The sequence below is a fragment of the Rosa chinensis genome, chromosome 5 (assembly GCF_002994745.2).
Source record: "Rosa chinensis cultivar Old Blush chromosome 5, RchiOBHm-V2, whole genome shotgun sequence".
Classification (NCBI taxonomy): Eukaryota; Viridiplantae; Streptophyta; class Magnoliopsida; order Rosales; family Rosaceae; genus Rosa; species Rosa chinensis.
In genome coordinates this window covers 70,331,003-70,352,752 of record NC_037092.1, presented here as the reverse complement: position 1 = coordinate 70,352,752, position 21,750 = coordinate 70,331,003, and the positions used below count along the sequence as shown (strand labels likewise).

Genomic DNA, 21,750 nt, shown 5'->3' with positions numbered 1-21,750 from the left:
GAAGTCCCCGAGAAAATAAGAAGAAATTGAAAAACTTCAAAAAACGAGAACTTTTAAAAAAGTTTACCTTGAAAAGATGCCGGAATTCTTGATCGGAAAAGATGACGGAGGTGGCCCGAAAAAGGTTGCCAGAGGTCGCCGGAAAAGTGGCCGGAAACTGGTGGCCGGAGCTAGACAGGGTTGCTGCAGGGGCTCTGCAGATGGTGTGTGGAGGCTGTGTAAGGGCTGTGCAGGGCTGGCAGGCAGATGCTCTGCAGGTGCTAGGCAGCTGTCGGCAAATGCAGGCACAGGGGTTCGCAGGTCTAGGCAGGTGCTCGGCAGGTGTCGGCAGGGGCTATGCGAAGATTTCGGCAGATGTCGACAGAGGCAGGCACAGGGGTGCGCAGGGTTCGGCAGGTGTCTCTGCAGGTCTTCGCAGGAGGCTTGCAGGGGCTGTCGGCAGGTCTCGGCAGATGCAGGCACAGGGCTCGGCAGATCTCGGCAGCTGCTCGGCAGGGCTTGCAGGGGCAGGTCCGATTTTTCAGATGGACGGTTCAGGGATTTTCCGGTGGTTCCGCCGCCGGTTCTGGGCTCCTTGGGAATAGGGCTTCGATATGTGGGGCGGTGGTTGCAGGATTTTGAAGGTTACGAAATTAGGGTTTTCAGGGTTAGGGCTTCGTGCTGATAACGTGTTTTAGGGAATCAGAAATTGAGAGAAATTTGTTGTTTGTTCTCATTGATAATAGGGGCCTCTTTATATAGAGGATTATAATGCATAGAGTCTGAATCATACAAGGAAAGATAATCTCTAGATTCTTCTAATTAAACTCTATTACCACTAGGTCAAGTAACCTAGAGTTTGGGCCAAACACAAATAAAGATATCCTTAAACAAAAACAAAATATGTGCAGCAATTTTCTCCACATTTTGTGAAATAAATTCTCACGTAATTAGCCACACCCATAGGTGTGTTTAGAGTTTAGTAGTAGTAATTCGAACAAATATAATAGCTATGTGAGAGGGGCCTTGTGCAGTGGCATATACTCTTGCAACAGAACTAGAGATCGATTAAAATTCCAAGGGTCTCCCCGGAGCACGTTCCTGGTATCACTATGGTTATCGAAAGAGAAGACAACCACTCAATTAGTTTTTCCTGGATTTGAAAACTCTGTTCCAACACCCAATTCGATGAAATAATTCTATTGCACAATATTAATAGTGGTCTTTATCGATTATGACGGTGTGAGTGACAACATAATGCTGCCACTCAATTGTCTTCTAGTTTTGAGTCCAGATCACGTCGCTACCTGCATGTGAACAAAAACTTATTAGAGTGGGAGGAAGTTGCTCATGTCTTGCTAGTCATGGATGTTGATAAGCCCTTCATTTTCAGGGATAATTATTAATTCTCTGATTCATTCTTTGGCGAATTAATATTCGAATTTAAATAACCTATGCCAGTTGTGTTCGTGTTTTAGGCATCGATTTGTAAGGTGTTGATTAGCTCCCCAAAGGGTGCAGTGACCTAGTTAGTTGTTTCGCCTGCATCGAGGTCAACTACTGTAGTGCCACCAAGTGCTACAAATTTTATCAAAAAAGTTATTGTTTCTACTTATTTAAAAATAAAAATGTCTTTAGAACTTTTTTTTTTTTTTTTTATCAAATACAACAACTAGTATATTGTGAGTTGAATTCACTCACGACCTGCTACTTATAAAGAGGAGACTTATGTCACTAGACCAAATGTTACAGAGCATGTCTTTAGAACTTTTTCCATAATTTTTTATTTAATTTGTGCTTTCTCATACATTTATAAATCATTAATGTGGTTTTATTTTTTTGGTACTAGAAAAAAGTTAGTTATATATATTGTCTTCCATAATTCTACTTAATCTACACAATCATATGCCTACATGTTATAAAACTTTAAAACCCTAGCTGCTGTAAAACTCTTTGCAGCCTCCAAACTTTAGATTTTTCAAAACTTTGTGTTTGCTTCTCTGATGGCTTATGTAAATGAAATTGCGAGGTGTCTTGCATTGTCATTGGCTCTTGTTGAGGGCAAAGGCCTTGTGATATTCACTCGTCCAAGGGGATTGGCTTCCAATGGTCTCAATCATTGTTGGTTGGGAAAACTCTTAACTGTGCGAGCCTACTCTAGGGCTTCATTTAAGGGTATGTTTCGTCTGACATGGAGGCTTATTGGGAGATACCAAAATTCAAGATCATGGTTATAGGTACTTGTTCTCATTCACTGATCCTTCTGACAGGCCTAAGATTTTGAAAGGTGGACCTTAGATCTCTGAGCATGCATCGATGGTTTTAGCGCCCTATGATGGGGTAGTGACGGTGGAGACCGTCCCCTTGAATTCTCTAGGGTTTTAGGTTCGAATCAATGGTATTACTCCAACTTTTCAAATTGGTCGATGTATTAGATTGGTAGGCAGTTTTTTGGGAATATATGTTGAGAAGGATGAGGTTAAGTTTTTCTGCTGGCCGAGTCCGTGTGTAGGGTGGAGGTGGATCTCTCCCAACCCATCATTTTCAAGCGAAGGTTTATTGTTGAAGACGGGATCATCTTACATCTCGTTCAAGGAAATCCCTATTCTGTGTTTGGCCCAAACTCTAGGTTACTTGACCTAGTGGTAATAGGGTTACATTAGAAGGATCTAGATTCCTATTCAATGTATGATTACTTTCCTTGTATGATTTGGATTCTATGCATTGTAATTCTCTATATAAAGATGCCCTTATTATCAATGAGAATGCACAGCAAATTCCTCTCAATTTCAGTTTCTCTACAACACGTTATCAGCACGAGCCCTAACCCTAGCTTTAGAAACCAAAACCCCAGAAATTGATCAAGCTCCACTGGATTAGCATTGCCTGTGCTACTACTACCACCACAGCCCCTGCGTCGCAACTCAACGCTAACCCTACCAGGTTAGCCTCGCTGCCCCTGCAGCGCCTGCAGGCCCCGCTTGCCTTCTACCCTCTCGCTCACTCACGACTGCGACTCACCAAAGACACCGCGACCCTGCGACCCTAGTGTCACCGCAACTCGCTCGCGACCCAGCGACCTCGCCTCATCGCGGCATTCCTGCAGCATCCTCGCGGCATCCCCGCGACTCCGCACCCCCGCGACACTGAACCCACGCCCGGGACACTCCAACGACGCGCCCGCGACACTTTCGCGACGAGCCCGCAAACTCTTCCGCGACAAGCCTGCAACCTCGCGAAACCCCCGCGACCATCTCTCTAGTCTGTTTGCCTAAGACTGAAGCTTGCTCTGCAATCCAACGAGGTAAACTTTTCTAAAAGTTCCCCTTTTTTTGAAGTTTTTAATTCGTTTCGTCTTTTATCGGGGACTTGCAACCTCCCTTCTTCTACCCCCCTTTCTTTATCATAGGGGAGACCAAATTAAGCCGAACTGTGGGGGTTCGTGCTCACTCCAAGCTTGGAGTTTGTAGAGTTCTCCAAACTTAGAGTTTGTTGAGATAAAACGATCGACCGCAAACATCATTGTTTCGATCTAATCCAACCCTTCTTGGAATCAAATTTCTTGGAAGCGACTACGCCTAGAAATTTTATTTGTTTTCGTGGTAGCCTTTTTCGCTCCGAAACTAACCCTAATTTCTTGTTCTCTTTCAGGATGAGTAACCTGAACAAATTGGACTTTGCTCCATTAGGAACAACTTACTCTGAATATCACAGGTGGTTTCGTGATATCCGCCAGCATCTCAAGGCCGATGGAATCTTGGATACGATTCTCGAGCCTAGCCAGGACGTGCTAACTGTTGAGCAAGCTCAAGCTTTAAAAGCAAATGGAGCAGCCTTAGAGGCAAATAAGGCGAGAGCCATCATCCTAATGACTCATCATATGGATGATTTGCTCCAGTACAAGTGTATAAATGAAGAAGACCCCAGAAGGCTATGGGTCTCACTCGAAGATAGATTTGGCAACGTCCGTGACTCCCTGCTTCTTGACCTAGAAGTGAGATGGCATAGCCTCCGCTTTTGTGATTTCAAGTCAATTCTTGACTACAACTCTAAAGCACTTCGCATTAAATCTTTAATGGAATTCTGTGGTAAAGAGATCACAAATGCGATGTTGATTGAGAAGACTCTCTCTACTTTCCCCGTCTCTGCATTGATGGTTGCTAAGAACTATCGAATCGATATTACTGCAAGACGAATCACAAGGTTTCATGAGCTCATTGGAGCTATGAATGTCACTGAAAAGCATGACAACATCCTTGTGAAGAACTATAATTCGAGATCCGTGGAAATAGAGCATATTCCTGAATTCAATTATAGTCGCGCCCCAAAGAGAGGGCGCCAAGAGCGAAACCCTAATCTTAGGAATACATTTGGACGTTCTGGTCCATATAATCGCTCTACTTGGGAAGGTAATCGCCAAAATAGGCGAACACAGAACCGAAGATGTAAAAGTGGAGAGAGAGGGAGGCAACGCCTCTGGCCTTGTTGGTGGCGCCACCAACACTAAGAGCCATCTAAATGACGCTTTCAAAGCGCCTCAATCAATGGAGTTTAAGCAAAGAGATGTATGTTCTTAATGTGGAGTGTCTAATCATTGGGCACACATTTGTAGAGCTCGTGAAGAAATTGTCACCGCCTACAAAACATATTGTGAAGCAAGAGAATCTCACTATGTGGAACAAGAAGATCAAAAAGATGATCTAGAGTGAAGGGTTGAAGACTACAAATCTGGCTGGGATCGATAGATCGCCAATTCTGTTTAAGTCTTTATTTTTCCAAGAGATGTAATGGGAAATTGCCATTTTGCATTAGCTAGCATTTGGATTAGATTCCCCTAATGGTTAAGAGACAATGATGTGCTCAATTGGCTTATGAATACAATTTCGAGTTCCTTTCATTATGACTCCATTTTGATTCTGAGCATAATTCTTTGTGACTACGATGGCTTGGCCATTAGTATTAATTCAAGGACATGGAATAGCCTAAGTTACCCTTGCCAAATGGCACCTTAATTACTGTCATAGAAACTCTCTACACTTCTAGGGCGAATCACACCTATGAATAGCCGACGGATTCCATGCGAAAACGCGTGTAGAGAACGGAAATGAGTTCCTTCGCAATACCTCTAATGAATGCGAACATAGGCGCATCTTAGAGAAGTTTATGTGTCCCTCTAGTGGACTCTATGTCACTATTCGAGCTATTAAATCCAATGAAGTTATGAGAGAAGATCTCTTGGATTTAGACACATATTGGCTTTGTAATGACAGGATAGATCATCCTAGTCATGATATGATGATCCGTCTACTAAAGACTTCACACGGACATCCATTCTTCAGAGTGAAAAGAAGCAAGAATCGAAAATTGATTCCCGGACTTAGTAGCGTGACTGCCGCTACCGCCGCATCCGGCGCTGCTGCTGTCCTTAGCAGCTGTAGGGCAGCGAAAGTCCTTTGTGATAACTCCATAAACGGCGCCAACCATGGCCATTCCGCCCCATGAATGTTCCTTCCCATGGCCATGCCACCATGGATGCCACTTTCCATGGTTCCACCGCAATGATGGGTGATGTAGTCACATATTTTGCTTCTAATAGCGCTACAGATGCTCATGCCTAACCAAACTCCTCATTGGTTGCTTCTAAGGCACCTCGCTCATTTTGCAAAGCCCGTTCCTTAGGGAAATTAGGACTGAGACCGTCCTATGCAAAGGATATAAAAATACTCATTATGTTCTTACATAGAATCTGTGGGAATTCTGTGGACTGATCCAACCAACTTGCGGACGTTTAAATATCTCATGATGTTGGTTGACACGCAAACACGCTGGTCACGTGTTGTGCCATTGTCCACTTGTAATGCTGCTTATGCACATATCATACAACAACGGGCTCACTCCCCGGATCATCCTATTCCGTCAATTGGACTTGGCTTTACATCGACACTACTAGAATTTTGGCCTTTAACATCGGCCAGGAAACGATGTTAAAAAAAAAAACGTCTGATGTCTTAGTGGGTGATGTTAAAGATCAGGAATTCCCAGAGATTGGTTTTTAGCCGATGTTAAAAATGACTCTAGACATCAGTTTCTTGTAAGGTCCTGATGTATAAAATGACTATAGACATGGTTTGATTTATAAAAAACTGATTTCGTATCCTACTATGACATCGTTTTACATAAGAAATTGATTTATATATCAGTATTAGACATATGTTCTATAGATAGAACTGATGTCCTCAGTCATTTATAACATCAGTTTGTTATTTCAAATTGTTGTCTTCATTCTTTTTGTTTCAATTTCTAGTTTAGAAGTGATTACTAAATTATTAGTTTCTTCACTAGAAAAGTACCACAATGAGAATACCAGTGGTAAGCAAAAGAAAATTCTCATTAATATTATTGATAAAAACAGTACAAAGAGTAGGGAGAAGGGGACATATGGCCTAAACTTCTCCATATACAATAGCAAAAGAAAAGAACAAGATTGAAGTTTCCTAAATAAACCATATGAAGACAAAAACGGTTTGTAGATACACTAAAAAGAAAGAGAAAAAAATAGTAGTTTGTTATAAGATAAAAATACTTGTAACTTGAATTTCCAGTCCTTGGTGTAGCTGCGAATGAACCTAGCAAAAACATGTGTCAATGAGTTGAGAACTAGTTTCACAGATATATATCCACTTAAATTGCAACTTCAAATCACAAAAAGTAGTTAAAGTAGAGGGCAATGACTTAACAGTATCATTAATCTATAGCTAAAATATAAAGTACACAGGGGTGACATAGGCCAAAGTCCACACCTGCATTAAAGAACAGGTAATCTGAAACATTGAGAAGATGTTTGCCTGTACAAAATATTAAGGTGAAAGAGCTAAATGCAAGTTGTTATGAGAGACCCATACCAACTGTATATATTGATATACTCTGATTCAAGCCGTTCATTTGTAAACTAACTCAGCAATTAAACAGAAAACATAGACGATTCGAAAGATTCTATCTTCCAACAACAACAAATCCATACTAGTATGCAAATAGAGTAATTTTGAGAAGATAATAAGAAACTAAACGTGCAGACTAGACCGTGCATGCTACTACTATGTTATCTGCATTTCCAGAAAACTTCAAAGTAGGCAGATTTAATTTAAAGCAAGATCAGGGACAGCTATAAATTGAACTTCACCTCTCTCAAGAGTTGTGTAGCACTACCTATCTATGATCTAAACTGAAATTATCCTGCTGTTTTACCACATGATGACATGAATAAAGGGCCAAGATTTAGTTCATTATACTAAGAAATATTATCACATTCTTGCAAATTTAAGCTAATACAGTCAAAGGTGGACTAGTAATTAAGCTGAGCAGCATCATTAGGACATGAAGTGAAGAGGAAAAATGCAGAAGGTTACCTTGCATAAAACATGGTTTCAGACCTTGCAGGAGATTCCATGAGATTGTCAGGGAGTGGATCTCCAACAGTAGGTCCATTTAAACTAGATGCCATGATCTGCACAAGAAACAATATATGTGAGGGATTGAAACAGCTATAGTCATTGAAGGCGACCATGGCTGTTTAACATCAGAAGAATAAAAAATGACCATACAGAGTCCCTGACTACTGAGTATGCACAAATTAAAGCAAGTTTCTTAAAGCTCTTCTCTTGTATGAACCAATTACCCTTCCAAAGCAATCTGAAAAGAAACTCAATGCAATTTTACTCTGACTAGAAATATTAACTCAATTGTTTCACTACCTGGAAATATTAACTCAATTTTACACCAATCCAACTATCTCATATCTAGAATTTGTTTCACATTTTTGCATATCTACAAACAAATGATAGACATAATATGGTGACTTACATAGCCATTAAACTATCAAGCAGCTGCTTCTACTTCCTGATCATTAGAGATGGTCACAAACCCAAATCCTCTGCTTCTCCAAGTAGTGTTGTCATATATAACCTGCAAATTCCATTAAAACGTTTCCATTAATCCCAAGTATTTGGAACATCATTCTCCCATCAGGAGACAAGCTTGCACAGAGTAGAGGAACTAGAGCAGACAATGGAAAGAAAATATCAGTTACTTGGGCAAGCAAAATTAGTGAAAATATTCAGAAAAGCAATTGATTCTTCTTGTTAGGTCCACAATACTTAATTAACTCCTTGATCTTTTAGTTATCCAGTTGTATGTTGAACCAAAGTATCCAATTTTTTAACAACTTTTTGATTCATCTTCCACAAAATTCTGAAACCAATATCTACTACTGGAATTCTCTCTCATGAGTCATGACAATATCACTATGCTGCGTCAAGCGCAACCCATGTTCTAGGTCCTTTCTTCATAAGAAATTCTCAGTGATACTAGACTTGACAGAACACATATCAGGGATCCCCTTCATTTCACTATCATCTATGTTATACACACACACACATACTCCCCAGTAACACAAAGATTGATTGCTACCCATCAGAACAAATGATTCCAAGTAGAGGTGGCAAACGGGCCACTAAATACGAGCACGGCACGGGCCCGGCATGACCCAAGCACGTTAGAATAACGGGTCGGGCTGGGCCTAAGAATATTGGCCCGGCCCGGCCCGAACCCGTAATGGGCCCGGCACTGCCCGAGCACGACATATTGTGGGCCTGCCGGTTACAAACACAAAATTTCATTTTAAAAAAAAAAATATATATTAAAAAACTACAATGATGAGATTTAAATATGAGACCTTTTTATTTAAAATCTCATGACAATTCCACCAATGCTTTCTTTTATATTGTCAAAATTATGAAACAAAACATTATATCCTTGTTTTGACATAAGTATTTTTTCTAAATATTAAATATATGTTTATTATTTATTAATACAGACTAATCTCATAATAATACAACTATAGAATGAAGGAAAGAATAATAGATACTAAATCTCCATTATATTAATAAAGATTAATCTCACAATAATATACTAAAAACAATATATTTTGAGTTTTTTTTTTCTTATAGTGAAATATAAAAAATTATTCGAAATCTAATCTTAAAAAGCTAAGATTAAGAAAAACGTTGTAGAACTTAATTTATTTTAATTTTCTAAATAGTTAAATAAAATTAATTTTTATTATTTTAAATTAAGATTTTAAAATCGTGCTTTATAGTGGGTAGGCACGAGCACGGCCCGTTATTGACCCGGCACGAGCACGGCCCGGTACGATATGGGCTCGGGCTATGGGCCGGGCCGGGCATAATGTTTAAGTAAATGGGCCGGCACGAGTCTGGCACGATAATAAATGGGCCGGCCCAAGCACGGCACGAAGCATGACTAGGCCCGCTTAAAATGCCCGGCACGGCCCGTTTGCCACCTCTAATTCCAAGCATTTTATTTCATCAATACTTGATTGAAAATAAGCAAGCCAAGAACCAAAACATGGAATCCTAAAGCAAATGTAGCATACCATACAAAAGAGGGTATTCTCCCTTTCCCTCAGCATGAATTATCCCTCGTTTATCGATAACGGCAAACCTCGTTCCAGAAGTCCCAAAGTCCAGTCCCAAATAAAGCCGCTCCCCAACTTTAGGTTCACCTCCACTGCTCCCAAAAGCCATTGGCCTTGGACCTCTTGGTCTTCTCAGTTTGATCACAGTTCTGGTATATCTGAATTTCTATCTTCAACCAAACGATATTCGATCTATAACCTTCAATATCAAATTCGAACAATCCAACATTTAACATGCAATTGCTAAATCACCAACAAACACCGCAAATCAAAAATCATATTAGGGTTTGGATGGTACATACAAAGGAAAGGGGATAAGACCTCAGCGGACTCGATGTCGACCTCTTCGAGCTTGTCGGGGTACAAGGAGAAGTAGCCATCAGCGAAAATCTCATGATGCCTGAGCCAGCGGTCCACCTCGACTCTCTAAACCGCTCCTTGAGCCGCTGTAGGGAGAGGGCGTTAGTCTTCCACAGATCTCCTCGCTCACAACAGCCATCAATTTTCCTTATTCGACAGAGAGATTGAGAGAAGGATTCTTCCCCTTCTTGCAATCTTATGAGATCTTAGAGAGAGAGAGAGAGAGAGAGAGCAATTGCCAGTGGTTAATGAGGGAGAGACAGTAGTGGGAGTGAGCGGAGGAGAGGGAAGCGATGGTGGCAGTGAAAAGAGAGCGGAAGAGAAGGAGGACAGGGCTAGGGTTTCAGGAAAGAGCCCGACAGAAAATGGGTCACCAGTTCTTTCGGAGATAAAGTAAGGATGAAAAATGGGCTGACAGAGAGAGTGGGAAAACTAACCTAAGTGTGTAGGAAATGAAAATTTTGTTCTCTCCGTGTCTAAATTTTTAACTTAGTCTTTTCCGCGTTTTTTTTAAATTTCAGAATCAAATTGTTGACATCGGTCAACAGTAATAAACGATGTCAATTATATGCATATAAATCGGAATTCGAGGAATCGATGTTAATGACATTTTTTTAGATCGCGTGAATTCCTCACCGATGTAATTGTCATGATGTATAAGAGTAAAATTCTAGTAGTGCGAAGACTTTCTATGGTTATTTCATTGGGACTGATGTTGGACATCATATTCCCATGAACACACCCAAATGGTCTCTCGAAAACAACTACGATGGTAGTCCGGTCATTGGTAATGCGCACCAATCTCCTTATATCCGCTTGGGGTGATGCAATATCGCATGCAGCTATGCTAGTTCGTCTACGATCCACCGCCACTCAATTTACCTTTGCGTTACAGCTAGTGACTGGGTACAAGTATCGTACTTACGCATATTTGAGTGAGCCATTTATGTGCCAATTGCGCCGCCACAGCACCCTATGATGGGTCCTTACAGATGAATGGGCAACTACGTTGGATTTGAGATTCCAATTTGAGATTCCAACAATCGTCTGCCACTTAATGCCCTTGCTAGGCGATTTCCTTACCGCTAGATTTGCGAATGTTACTTTGATGAGAGAGTCTTCCCATCATTAGGGGGAGATAAGAACACATATGTTCAACAGGAACGACAGGAATTGTCGTGGTCTGTCCCCACTATGTCTCATCTCGATCCCTGGTAAAGTGACGAGATCATACAAATAAGCTGTAAATATGCCTGCAAGGAAGGACGTCCCTACGAGAGGACGTAGCACCACCCTACACGGAGGTAGGCATGGCGCCAACGCCAAAGAGTGTGGCACTCTGGTGTTACAGGTCATATCCCCAGCTAGGATGCGTGGGAGGCCCGTAGGTTCGAAGGATACTTTGGCACATTCCAATCCTTTGATCATCAAGACTGAAAATCCGTCTCATGAGTATCTTCCGGGTTATGGTTATCGTTGGGGGACGCCTCAATGTCAGAAACTATTCCTGAGAATATAGAGCTCTTTGAAAATTACACTAGTGTACATGAGACGTGGGATAGAAACTTCATCATAATTGATGATGTAGTTGCGCATTTTGTTGCGCATGAGTTTATTGAGTCAGATGATATCGAACCACGCTCCGTTAATGAATGAATGCCAACGTAGAGAGATTTGGCCTAAATGGAAAGATGCGATCCTGGTTAAGATGGATTCTCTAACGAAGAGGAAGGTTTTCAGGCCAGTGATGCCAACACCTCCTATCATAAAACCTGTTGACTAAATGGGTCTTCGTTAGAAAGCGTGATGAGAAAAAGAGATGGCAATCCCGCCTTATGGTGCAAGGCTTCTCACAAAACGCCCTGGAATCGACTACGATAAAACATATTCTCTCGTAATGGATGTCATTGCACTCCACTACCCTGTCAGTTTGGTAGTTTCCGAATAACTGATTATGCAGCTTACAAATGTGGTCACTACGTATCTCTATGGGGATCTAGATACGGAATATACATGAAGGTTCATGGTGAACTTCATTCACTTGACGCGTTTTACAAAGAGGTTAAAACGCTCGCTAAAAGTGACCACTTGATTGGAAAGAGATATGCCCACGCGTTTCCATAACAAGTTTCAGATTCTATCGCGGTTCATGTTGGACATGATCTTTATTGGAAGTCCTTCAAGAGTTAAGGGAAACCGCTGAACACTTGAAATCTGAGTTTGAGATGAAGGATTTTGGAGAACACGATGATGTCTCGGTTTGGAACTTGAGCATCGTGTTGTTAGATGCTTAGGCATTTTGACAAGGTCAAGCCTTCAAGCACCCCCATGATCGTCCGTAGTCTTGATCCTGAAAAGGATCTTCTTCGTCCAAAGGATGATGGAGAAGATATGCTAGAGGCAAAAGTGCCCCACATAAGTACAATAGGCGCATTATTGTACTTAGCTCAATGCACAAGACCGGATATCTCATTTGCCATAAACTTGTTAGCTAAGGTATAGCTCTGCGCCAATGCGATGTCATTGGATTGGAGTAAAAGATGTCTTTCGATACTAGATGTACAACTTATATGGGCATGCTTTATCCCTACAGAGAGATGATGGATTCGGACCCATCACACACCAGGAACGCCGCCAACACTTGCTTGCGTCCACTATCCCCATCCCAAAACAACATGTTTTTTGGAAGGTTTTGCTGATGCTGGGTATCTCTCTGACCCACACAAAGGTCATTCCCAAAATGGTTAAGTGTTCACCATGGGAAAAGACCATGATATCTTGGAGGTCTACAGAACAAACCCTAGTCGCTATATCTTCAAACAATGCAGAGATTATTGCTGTTCGAACAATTACGCATGTTCGAACAATTGTGGTTTGAAGTCTACCACAGATGAGCCTACGAGCATTTAGAATAATGCTGCTTGTTTTGAACAAATGAACCAAGGCTACATCAAAAGCGACAACACCAAGCATAATCAGCAACAACAGACTCTCCTCAAGATCAAAGTGAACTAGGTTCAATCTGAGGACAGTGTGGAAGACTTATTCACTAAGTCATTGCCTAAATTCCACTTTCGAGAAACATATTGGTAGCATCGTTTGCAGAAGTTATCTGAACTCCCATGACCGTAGTCATCAGGGGGAGATGCAGACACTAGGGGGAGATGTCTACATGTATGGTCTCGAAATGTGAAGGGTGTGTTGTGCTCTTTTTCCCCTTCAACCGAGGTTATTTTTATCTCACTGGGTTTTTGTTACTCGGCAAAGTTTTTAACGAGGCAACGAGAGAAGCACCGCGTTTGGGCAACACAAGGGGGAGTGTTAAAGGAAATCTCTATTCTGTGTTTGGCCCAAACACTAGGTTACTTAACCTAGTGGTAATAGGGTTACATTAGAAGGATCTAGATTCCTATTCAATGTATGATTACTTTCCTTGTGTGATTTGGATTCTATGCATTGTAATCCTCTATATAAAGAGGCCCCTATTATCAATGAAAATACACAGCAAATTCCTCTCAATTTTAGTTTCTCTACAACACATCTCAATTTATTCTTTAAAAATCTGGTAGGGCGTTGCAGAACGTGTGATCTTCTCAAGCACGTTGGTCTCACATGTTTCGAGCCGGTGCTACAAGGGAATCTGCAGATGCGACCGCATTAGGCACTAGCTACCACACCTAATGCTTCTATGCCTAGGGTTTTGAAGCAGGACGTCGTGCATGCTAGAAGAGACGTTGCATTGCAGCCAGCTAGGCCGAATCCTATTTTAAAGGCTATTGGGCCTGTTTTTGTTCATTAGGGGAGGGAGTCTGTTGCTAGGCCATCCTTGGTTTTCAAGGCCCAAATACCCTTTCAAATACCTGGACTGATTTCTAGTGGGTTTGTCATGCCCAAGACCAATAAGTGGGTGGTTGTTCGAGAATTTCAGAAGGGAATTGTGTCTTTGCGGCACCTAAGTGGTCAGCGGCGACAACACAAGTATGTGTTCGAGTTCTCTCCTAAGAAACGACAATTAAGCTTGGCAATTGAAAGTCCAATCTATATGTTGAAAGTATGGGGCTGGAAATGGTGGTTGCTCCTCAGCTTATTCCAAAGAAGAGAGGTTGGCCTAGAGGCAATAACAATAAAATAGCTGCTGCATAATTTGGGCCTATGAAGAAGCAAGGGTCACCCAAGAAGAAGAAGGTTCCGGGACAGAAGAAGAAGAATGCAAGAAAGCTTACTTTTAGCTTCCCTGGTCAAGATGGGAACTCCAACCCTAAGGGGAATTGTTTTTGCTTAAAATTGGTCAAGTGGTCTGGTCTATTCTAACTAAAGATCTCCTATGAGTCTTCGTAGAAGTGTTGCTTTGTTTGGTACAACAATTGTGTGCTCGAAGGGAGCTAAATAACAATCTATATTTTCCTTTGAGAAATGATACGCTAATAGTTGCGCACAATTTAACCCTGCAAAATGTAGTTGTCAGTATAGAATAAGTAGGGATCGTTCTAGCTGGGGATTGAGGGTACACATGTAATTGTAAAAAGAAACAAAGAATTAATACAAGTATAAAGTATTATTTACAAAAACAAAACAAAAAAAAAAATTATATATATATATATATATATATATATATATATATATATATATATACAAGTAAACACAAATAAAGGGGGTTTAGGATTATTAAATCAAAAATTAAAATAAATAAAATAAAGAAACTGTAAAAACACATATACAAGGGTGGAACGCAAGGAACAAATATCAAAACCACATCCATATGCAAGAAATCTAATTACAATTCCTACAGTTGATTTTCTATGTCGAAGTTGACCATGTGAAACGTTAATAAGCAAACGATTTCCCATTTTTTACTTTCCTTGAATATTTAATCTAAGTGAAATCACCTAAATTAAACTTATTAGACATGCAATCATAGTCTAGAAAGCTAGCTAATCAAGAACACATTCAACGCATGAAGAACAAAGAAAGGATGTCAACCAAAGTGCACAACCTAATATGAAAAAATTCATCTATTTGCAATCCTCCTTAATTGATTTCGACTTTTGTTCAAAGTCTTCACTACTTATGATTTAGGTTCACAAAACTATTAGGTGAATTGTTTACCAAAATCTAGCACCAATTACATACATATATCCTAAGTTGGCCACCAAAAAACACATACATATAAAAGTTTTCTGTAATCCAAAATCAATCAAGCAATCTCACATAAGCAACATAGAAATCAACATATAGAAATCACAACTTTATTTCAAAACATATAAACGGGCTTTAAACTTTGCCCTTAACGTCATGTTAACTAGAATTCATAACTCTAAGAATCAAACAAAGGAAAACAAAAGAAAGTATGAAATACACCGTGAAAGATGAATGACGAAACCTTAAAACAAAGAACTTGAAGATCCTTGAAAGCAAGCAATCTTCTAGGGACGACACAAGGCTGGATGGTAGCTAGGATCTTGATGTATTGCATGACTTCTTATCTTCCTTGGTTGAGACACAGAGCTTCTGAAGACTAGAGAATGGAGAGAATTTTCGGTGTGTTTAGAAAAGAATGGGAGAAGTGGTGTCAATGATGCTCCTATTTATAGGAGGATGGCAACTTAGTCTCCAAGTCTTCCTGAATCTTCTATTAATTTCTTAGGAATTATCTGCTCATGCCACATAGCTTCAACCAATCAAATAATGTCACGTCAGCTCTGCTATGTCATCCAACCAATCAGAAATCTTCAAATTATCACCTTGATTCTAGGGAGATTATTTTTGAATTAATTACATGATTATTTTCTGATTTATCTCCTTAATTTCAACCAAGGATGAAATGTGGACTTTAAGAAATGTATCTGGACCTATTTTCAACCTTTCTGCATGTCGTAATCCCTTGAAGTTCTCCTTCCTTATCTGTAGAATTCTCTCTTTGGCCACAATCATGTCTAGATGCATTTATGATTTAATTGAGATGTCATTATCCAGATATATTATTGAAATTCGGCCAAAATCAGTATATGTCTAATACGGACTCCAGATTTGATTTTTAACCATATTTTCTTGTCAAAAATGACTCCCGATCCATATCACCTTTGTAGAGGATGTTTTGAGCTTGTTCTTTGGCTCTCCTAGTTCAACTGGGACTCTTGTGTCTTGCTTTTGTCATCTCCAACGTCTCACATCCTTCTCATGTGTCTTTAAGCTCATTTCCTTGTCATTTTCTCTGATGTACCTAGAAAAGAGAAACTAAATTAAAATTTATTTATTTAAGGAAATAACTAAGTAAAATATGAGGAAATAACTATTAAAACATCGCATTAAAATGCTCCTATCAAGAAATTTCTTTTTTTAGTTTTAGACTTTTGTGCTCTAATGTTTTTTTTTGAGTAGCTTGTATGCATATGTAAGTTTAAGCCTATGTCATGTATAGGTGTATGCACTGCACTATTGACGCAGACGGATTGATAACTAGGTTTACCAGCAATAAACCTAAGCAAAGGATTCTGGAGTCCACCAGAGATAAAAGAGAATAATCTCAATTTTAATGATAAAAGATGATAAGATCCCTTCTGCAGCCTTAAGGCAGCTTATTTATAAGAAAATAAACCCTAGGGCGACTAACAATGAAACCCTAAAACCCATGGGTAAAAACGAAAACAACCCGAAAATAACTAGAAAAACCAAAACGCCGAAAAATACAAAAATGCAGTTTTGAGGCCCTAAACGACCCCGGAAGCCCGAAAAAGGCCACAGGTCGTGGCTAAGCGACGAGTTTGATTTCTGGCGCGATTCCCTTTCCGGAAAGGTAAGGTGCGTCCCAATCGGAGTCCGGAAGCCCATTTCACGTCTACTAGTCACTTTTCGTTTTCCACCTTTAGCACGATCCAATTGTTCTTCAAATTGGACTGCAATCTGTTCTGCATCAACTATTCCAACCTTATGGTTGTTTTTATTTACTCAATGAACCGTCTGATACCTATAAAAAAATTTATAAAAATCAAATGCCTACATGATTTGATGATTATTTGAAGCTTTCTTTTTCACAAATCATTATCCTTAACATACAGAGTTACAATTATTGCACATGTCATGTGCTCAATTTTTTCTTCTTTCTTGTTTTTCTTAGACAAATAGACAAACATGCATTGACCAATGTGATTCCGTCTCAATGAATTGTTTCATGTCAATACACATTTCAATTTCTAACCACTTTCAACACCCCAATATAGAAAGAAAAAAATTAAAATTTAAAATCTAGAGGAAGGAAACTAAAAGGGATTAATGATTAAAAAGGGCATGTATCTGAAATGGACGATGCAATTGATCAGAAGATTAAAAGGTGTAAATGGGATATTAAAAAGTGTACAATATTATTGCTTATCATCTCACTCACCAACATATTTTTACAGCTCATAGCAATAACAATGTCAGATTTACTTTAAGCTGACATTATTGTGTGAGAGTGTGTGATAATCTTTTAATTTTTTTGTCAAATAATACAAAGATACAGCGAAAGAATTGATAGGATCCAACAATTGACTAAATTCTTAAATAGATCTTAAGTCACCAATACCTTAGAATCTGCCAAGAATTAATATATGAATGAGACCTCTAAATTTATTACTAATAAATAGATGAAAATTACAAGCGTAAACAGCAACAATGCACTTGAACTAAAGCTTCCACATTTAATCAATAATCTAAAACAATAAAATAAAAGGAATACCTAAAACTTAACGAGCAAAATAGATACACCAAAATCTAAAAAGAAATTACAGGAAATTACAGCTGTTAAAACATACCCTAAGATGCTCCATACAATGGAGACTGGTCGTGAAGCCTTATGCCTCTTGAGGCAATTCTCTTACGTCTTCTCGTTCAATTATGTCAATCTTTTGAGAATTCTTGTTTATAAAGACTCTCACTTGATCACTTGTTATATTATGCTCTTCCAGATAATCAAGTTAATCTTCATCAATGAATTTCAATAATTCAATGTACAAAAAAGTAATAATAATTCAATTCTACAAAACGAAATTTATTTTGTTTTCTTAAGACCTTGTTGACATTTTCCCAACAGAAATAATTGCCATAAGTCATATGATTATTTATGTTCCCAAAAACTTTAGCTGCCATAAAAATAACATAAAAATATCTCTAGTTAGAGCCGTCAACTCTCTCTCTCAACCTAGGGTTAGGGTTTCGGTTTCTTTGCTTCTCCTTGTCAACAAGATGAGCTCTGTTGATGCCATGGCTGCTAGACTAGCCTCCTCTCTTGCTATCGCTGAAGGCAAGAGGCAGATTGATTTGCGCCCAACGCAGGGCCAAGGTTTGAGACAAGTAAACGTGTTTTTGGTGGGCAAACTCCTCACAACCCGTGATTTCAAGATCAAGTCATTCATGGGGATGTTCTGCAACGCTTGGAGGATTAATGAAACGTTGCAAGTGGAGAAAACGGAGGAACAAAGGGTGCTATTCACGCTGTGGAACCAGGCTGATCAGGTTCGGGTCTAGCGCGGTGCGCCATGGGGGTATAACCATGCTCCGGTGGCGTTGGCGTGGTATGACGGCATCATGCCGGTTGAAAAAGTTCCTCTGATCACGGCATCGTATTGGATTACTCTTCAGGGGATCCTGCTAGCATTTCGGTAGGAAAGAGTCATGACTATGATAGGATACACACTAGGGGATTTCCAAGAAATGGACAAGAATGCCGGGAAGCTTTGGATTAGGGTTGAAATCTCGTTGAGTAAACCGTTGCCATTCAAGCGATGGTATCTGGTGGAGGATGAAGTCGAATTTCGTTGCAAATTCCAGTATGACAAGCTTTTTGGGCGGTGTTCAAATTGTGGCCTTGTAACGCAAATTCCAGTATGATAAGCTTTTTGGACTGCCGTGCTCAGGGCCGGCATTGGATGAGGATGATGATGATGCTGAGCGGACCGTTCTGGGGTCCCAGGCTATGGCACCAGAGGCGATTGGTGGTGGTATGCCAGCGCTGGGGTCTACATGTGGGTCATCTTCTGGCACAACAAGCAGCAACGAGGTCATTAGTAGTATGAGGGCTAAGGTTTCTACCCCGTGCCTGTCATTGGTGTTTTAGACTCCAGTCCCTGGTCCGGTCGGTGAGCCATCATTGGGTGCCTTGTTTCCGAAGCAAAAGTGGTAGGTGGTGGTGCATGACATACAGGAAACATCTAGAACTCTAGAGCGTCTCATTGGCAAATAACGTCGAGGTCATGAAGATGGCTTGACTATATCCCCTAAGAAGTTGAAACTGATTTTGGTTGTGGGTAAGAGAAACCTTATTCTGGATTCTGAAGATCTTGGCCTGGACCCGATATTGCAGGTAGAGACTACTGCCGATAGTATGAAGAGAAAGAGAGGGCAACCTATTGGCAGTAAGAATATGTCGTGTTCTGGTAACAAACATAAGACCTCAAAGCATGATGAGGGCAATGAGCAGCACAAGTTTCCCAAGAAGAAGCAGTCTGTGGGTAAACACTCCAACTCGGAAGGGAAGGAGGTAGTTATTTTTTAAATTATGTTATTGGGGTGAAAGCTTATGTGAGAGTGCATGGACTTCTATGAATCTTCTCTGACGTTTCTAGTTTCTTGCTTGTACCACAATTACGTGATTGGCAAGGGAGGGTTAGTTGAATGATTTTCTTTCCGTAGAAGGCGATGTTTATACATTCTTAGATAAGCTTGCTTAAAAGTGAGCATCCCAGATATTTTAATGATCTGTTTTAGCTTCAATAGTTTAGTTCGGTTTTTCTTACCGAGTTTAGCTTATGTAAGAGCAAGTCCACCCGTGGGTCACCTATTATTCAATGCTTTTTCTGTGTATTTTCACTCTTTGAGTCACAGGCACATGTGTATTTCATGCATTGGGTCACCCTGGGTCACTTTCTGGGTCACCCTGGTGACCTGCAAGCTGACCTGGTGACCCAACGGATGAACTTGCTCTAAGTTATGGTAGACCGTAATTTTTTGCTGTTGATCTAATGAATTCAATTTCTATTTCAAAAAAGCTGCCATATTTAATTATTGTCCAAAATAAAATAAAATTTTTGGTAATTTCTGTCGAACTGTTCCAAACCAATTTATTTTCTTCTGGCTTTTTCTTATCCTTTCAGAACTTCCGGTAGAAGTCCATGTGTTCCCTCGGAGCTCAACTCCACCGCCCATGCCCAACAGTAGACCGGACTTCCCATGTTCCGCTACTTTACCTCCTGTCCTTCAAACAGCTAGCACCCGCGAGTTCCCTCCACGCCTCCCTCCCCCGCGCGTGGGCATAACCTCCTCCCCATTTCCCACCAAAAATATGACAAAGCATTATTCCCCACTCTTCACTGCCCCATCACCGCATCACTCTCACTCACTCCGATCATCATCATCATAATCATCACTCTCTCACTCTCTCCTCTCCACTATTAATCCAAAACCCTCACTCTTTCTCAAACGCTCTCTCTGCAAAAGAGAGAGACCCCCCCGATGGCCTTTACATCCCCAAATCCCCATTTTACCCCTACCCACTTCCTCTATTTCCTCCTCCTCCTCACTTCCTCTCTCCCCTTTACTCTTTCCATCAACATCACCGCTCTCCTCTCCCCCTTCCCCGACCTCTCCGACTTCACCTCCCTCCTCTCCGCCGCCATCTTCTCAGATCTCTCCCTCCGCTCCTCCCTCACCCTCCTCGCCGTCCCTAACCCTTTCCTCTCCTCCACCTCCGACCTCACGCGCCACCTCTCCCCCTCCTCACGCGCCGACGTCCTCCGCTACCACGTCCTCCTCGAGTACCTCTCCCTCTCCGACCTCGCCCGCATCCCCCCTTCGGGAAAACTCGTCACCACTCTCTACCAGACCACCGGACGCGCCACCAGCGACTTCGGCTCCGTCAATCTCACGCGCGACCCGACCACCGGGATCGTCTCCGTCCGCTCCCCCGCCACCTTCTCCCCCTCAAACGCCACCGTTTTGGGGCTCGTCAAGACTCTTCCCTACAATGTCAGCATCTTTTCCGTTAATTCCCTCCTTGTCCCTTACGGCTTCGACCTCATGGCCTCCGAGACCCGGCCCCCGCTGGGCCTCAACATCACCAAGGCCCTGATCGACGGCCACAACTTCAACGTCGCCGCCTCCATGCTCGCCGCATCCGGCGTCGTCGAGGAATTCGAGGCCGACGAGGGCGGCGCCGGAATCACTCTCTTCGTCCCTACTGACACTGCCTTCTCCGACCTCCCCGCAAACGTGAGGCTCCAATCTCTCCCGGCGGATAAGAAATCGGTGGTGTTGAAGTTCCATGTGCTCCACTCCTACTACCCATTGGGCTCGCTCGAGTCGATTGTGAACCCGGTCCAGCCCACATTGGCTACAGAGCTAGTGGGAGCCGGTAGCTACACTCTCAACATCAGCAGAAACAACGGCTCCGTTTCAATCAACACCGGAATCATCCAGGCCTCGGTGACCCAGACAGTGTTCGATCAAAAACCGGTGGCCATTTTCGGAGTTTCCAGGGTTTTGTTGCCGAAAGAGATTTTTGGGAGCACCCCGGCAGTAACATCCAGGCCCGGGACGCCAGTTTCCGGCGGGGCTGAGACGCCGGACAGTGCTCCGTCACCGGACAATTCGATGAGTGGGCAGGAACTCTCTTCGCCGCCCGGTTTTAAGGAGATAAAATCCGAGGGTGCTGCCATTACTGGGCTGTGGAGGTTGGGGGTTGCTTCATGTTGTATAGCATTGTATGTAATGGTATGAGATTTGTTTTGCTTCATAATTATTAGATTTTTTTTTTTCTTCTTCTTTCACACATTGAATTGAATTGGGCTGCAAAAAGCAGCAGTTTTTGTTTTTGTTAAAATTTTACAATGTTGATTGTGTGAATCTCTGAATAATTTTATGTACATCAGAAAGAACCATTTTTTGTT

At 41.3% G+C, this 21,750-nt stretch overlaps 1 protein-coding gene and 1 long non-coding RNA gene across 3 annotated transcripts; one reads left to right on the top strand and one right to left on the bottom strand.

The window, feature by feature from the left end:
- Positions 1-6,628: 6,628 nt before the first annotated feature.
- On the bottom strand, positions 6,629-9,648 carry LOC112201709. Of its 2 annotated transcripts, XR_002936871.2 has the most exons (4): positions 9,431-9,648; positions 7,840-7,941; positions 7,386-7,483; positions 6,629-6,824 (listed from the first exon to the last, which is right to left on the bottom strand). It is a non-coding gene; the product is annotated as an uncharacterized LOC112201709 (long non-coding RNA). The 2 variants fall into 2 exon arrangements; XR_005800833.1 differs by lacking the exon at positions 6,629-6,824 and having other exon boundaries at positions 7,254-7,483.
- A 10,610-nt stretch (positions 9,649-20,258) lies between these two features.
- LOC112168324 (fasciclin-like arabinogalactan protein 4) lies at positions 20,259-21,750 on the top strand. The gene has a single exon (XM_024305447.2). It carries the CDS (start codon positions 20,318-20,320, stop codon positions 21,578-21,580), a length of 1,263 nt encoding a protein of 420 aa, XP_024161215.1. The 5' UTR covers positions 20,259-20,317; the 3' UTR covers positions 21,581-21,750.

Coding starts and splice junctions, on each gene's coding strand:
- LOC112168324 (XM_024305447.2), top strand. CDS start 20,318: ATGGCCTTTACATCCCCAAATCCCCATTTTACCCCTACCCACTTCCTC.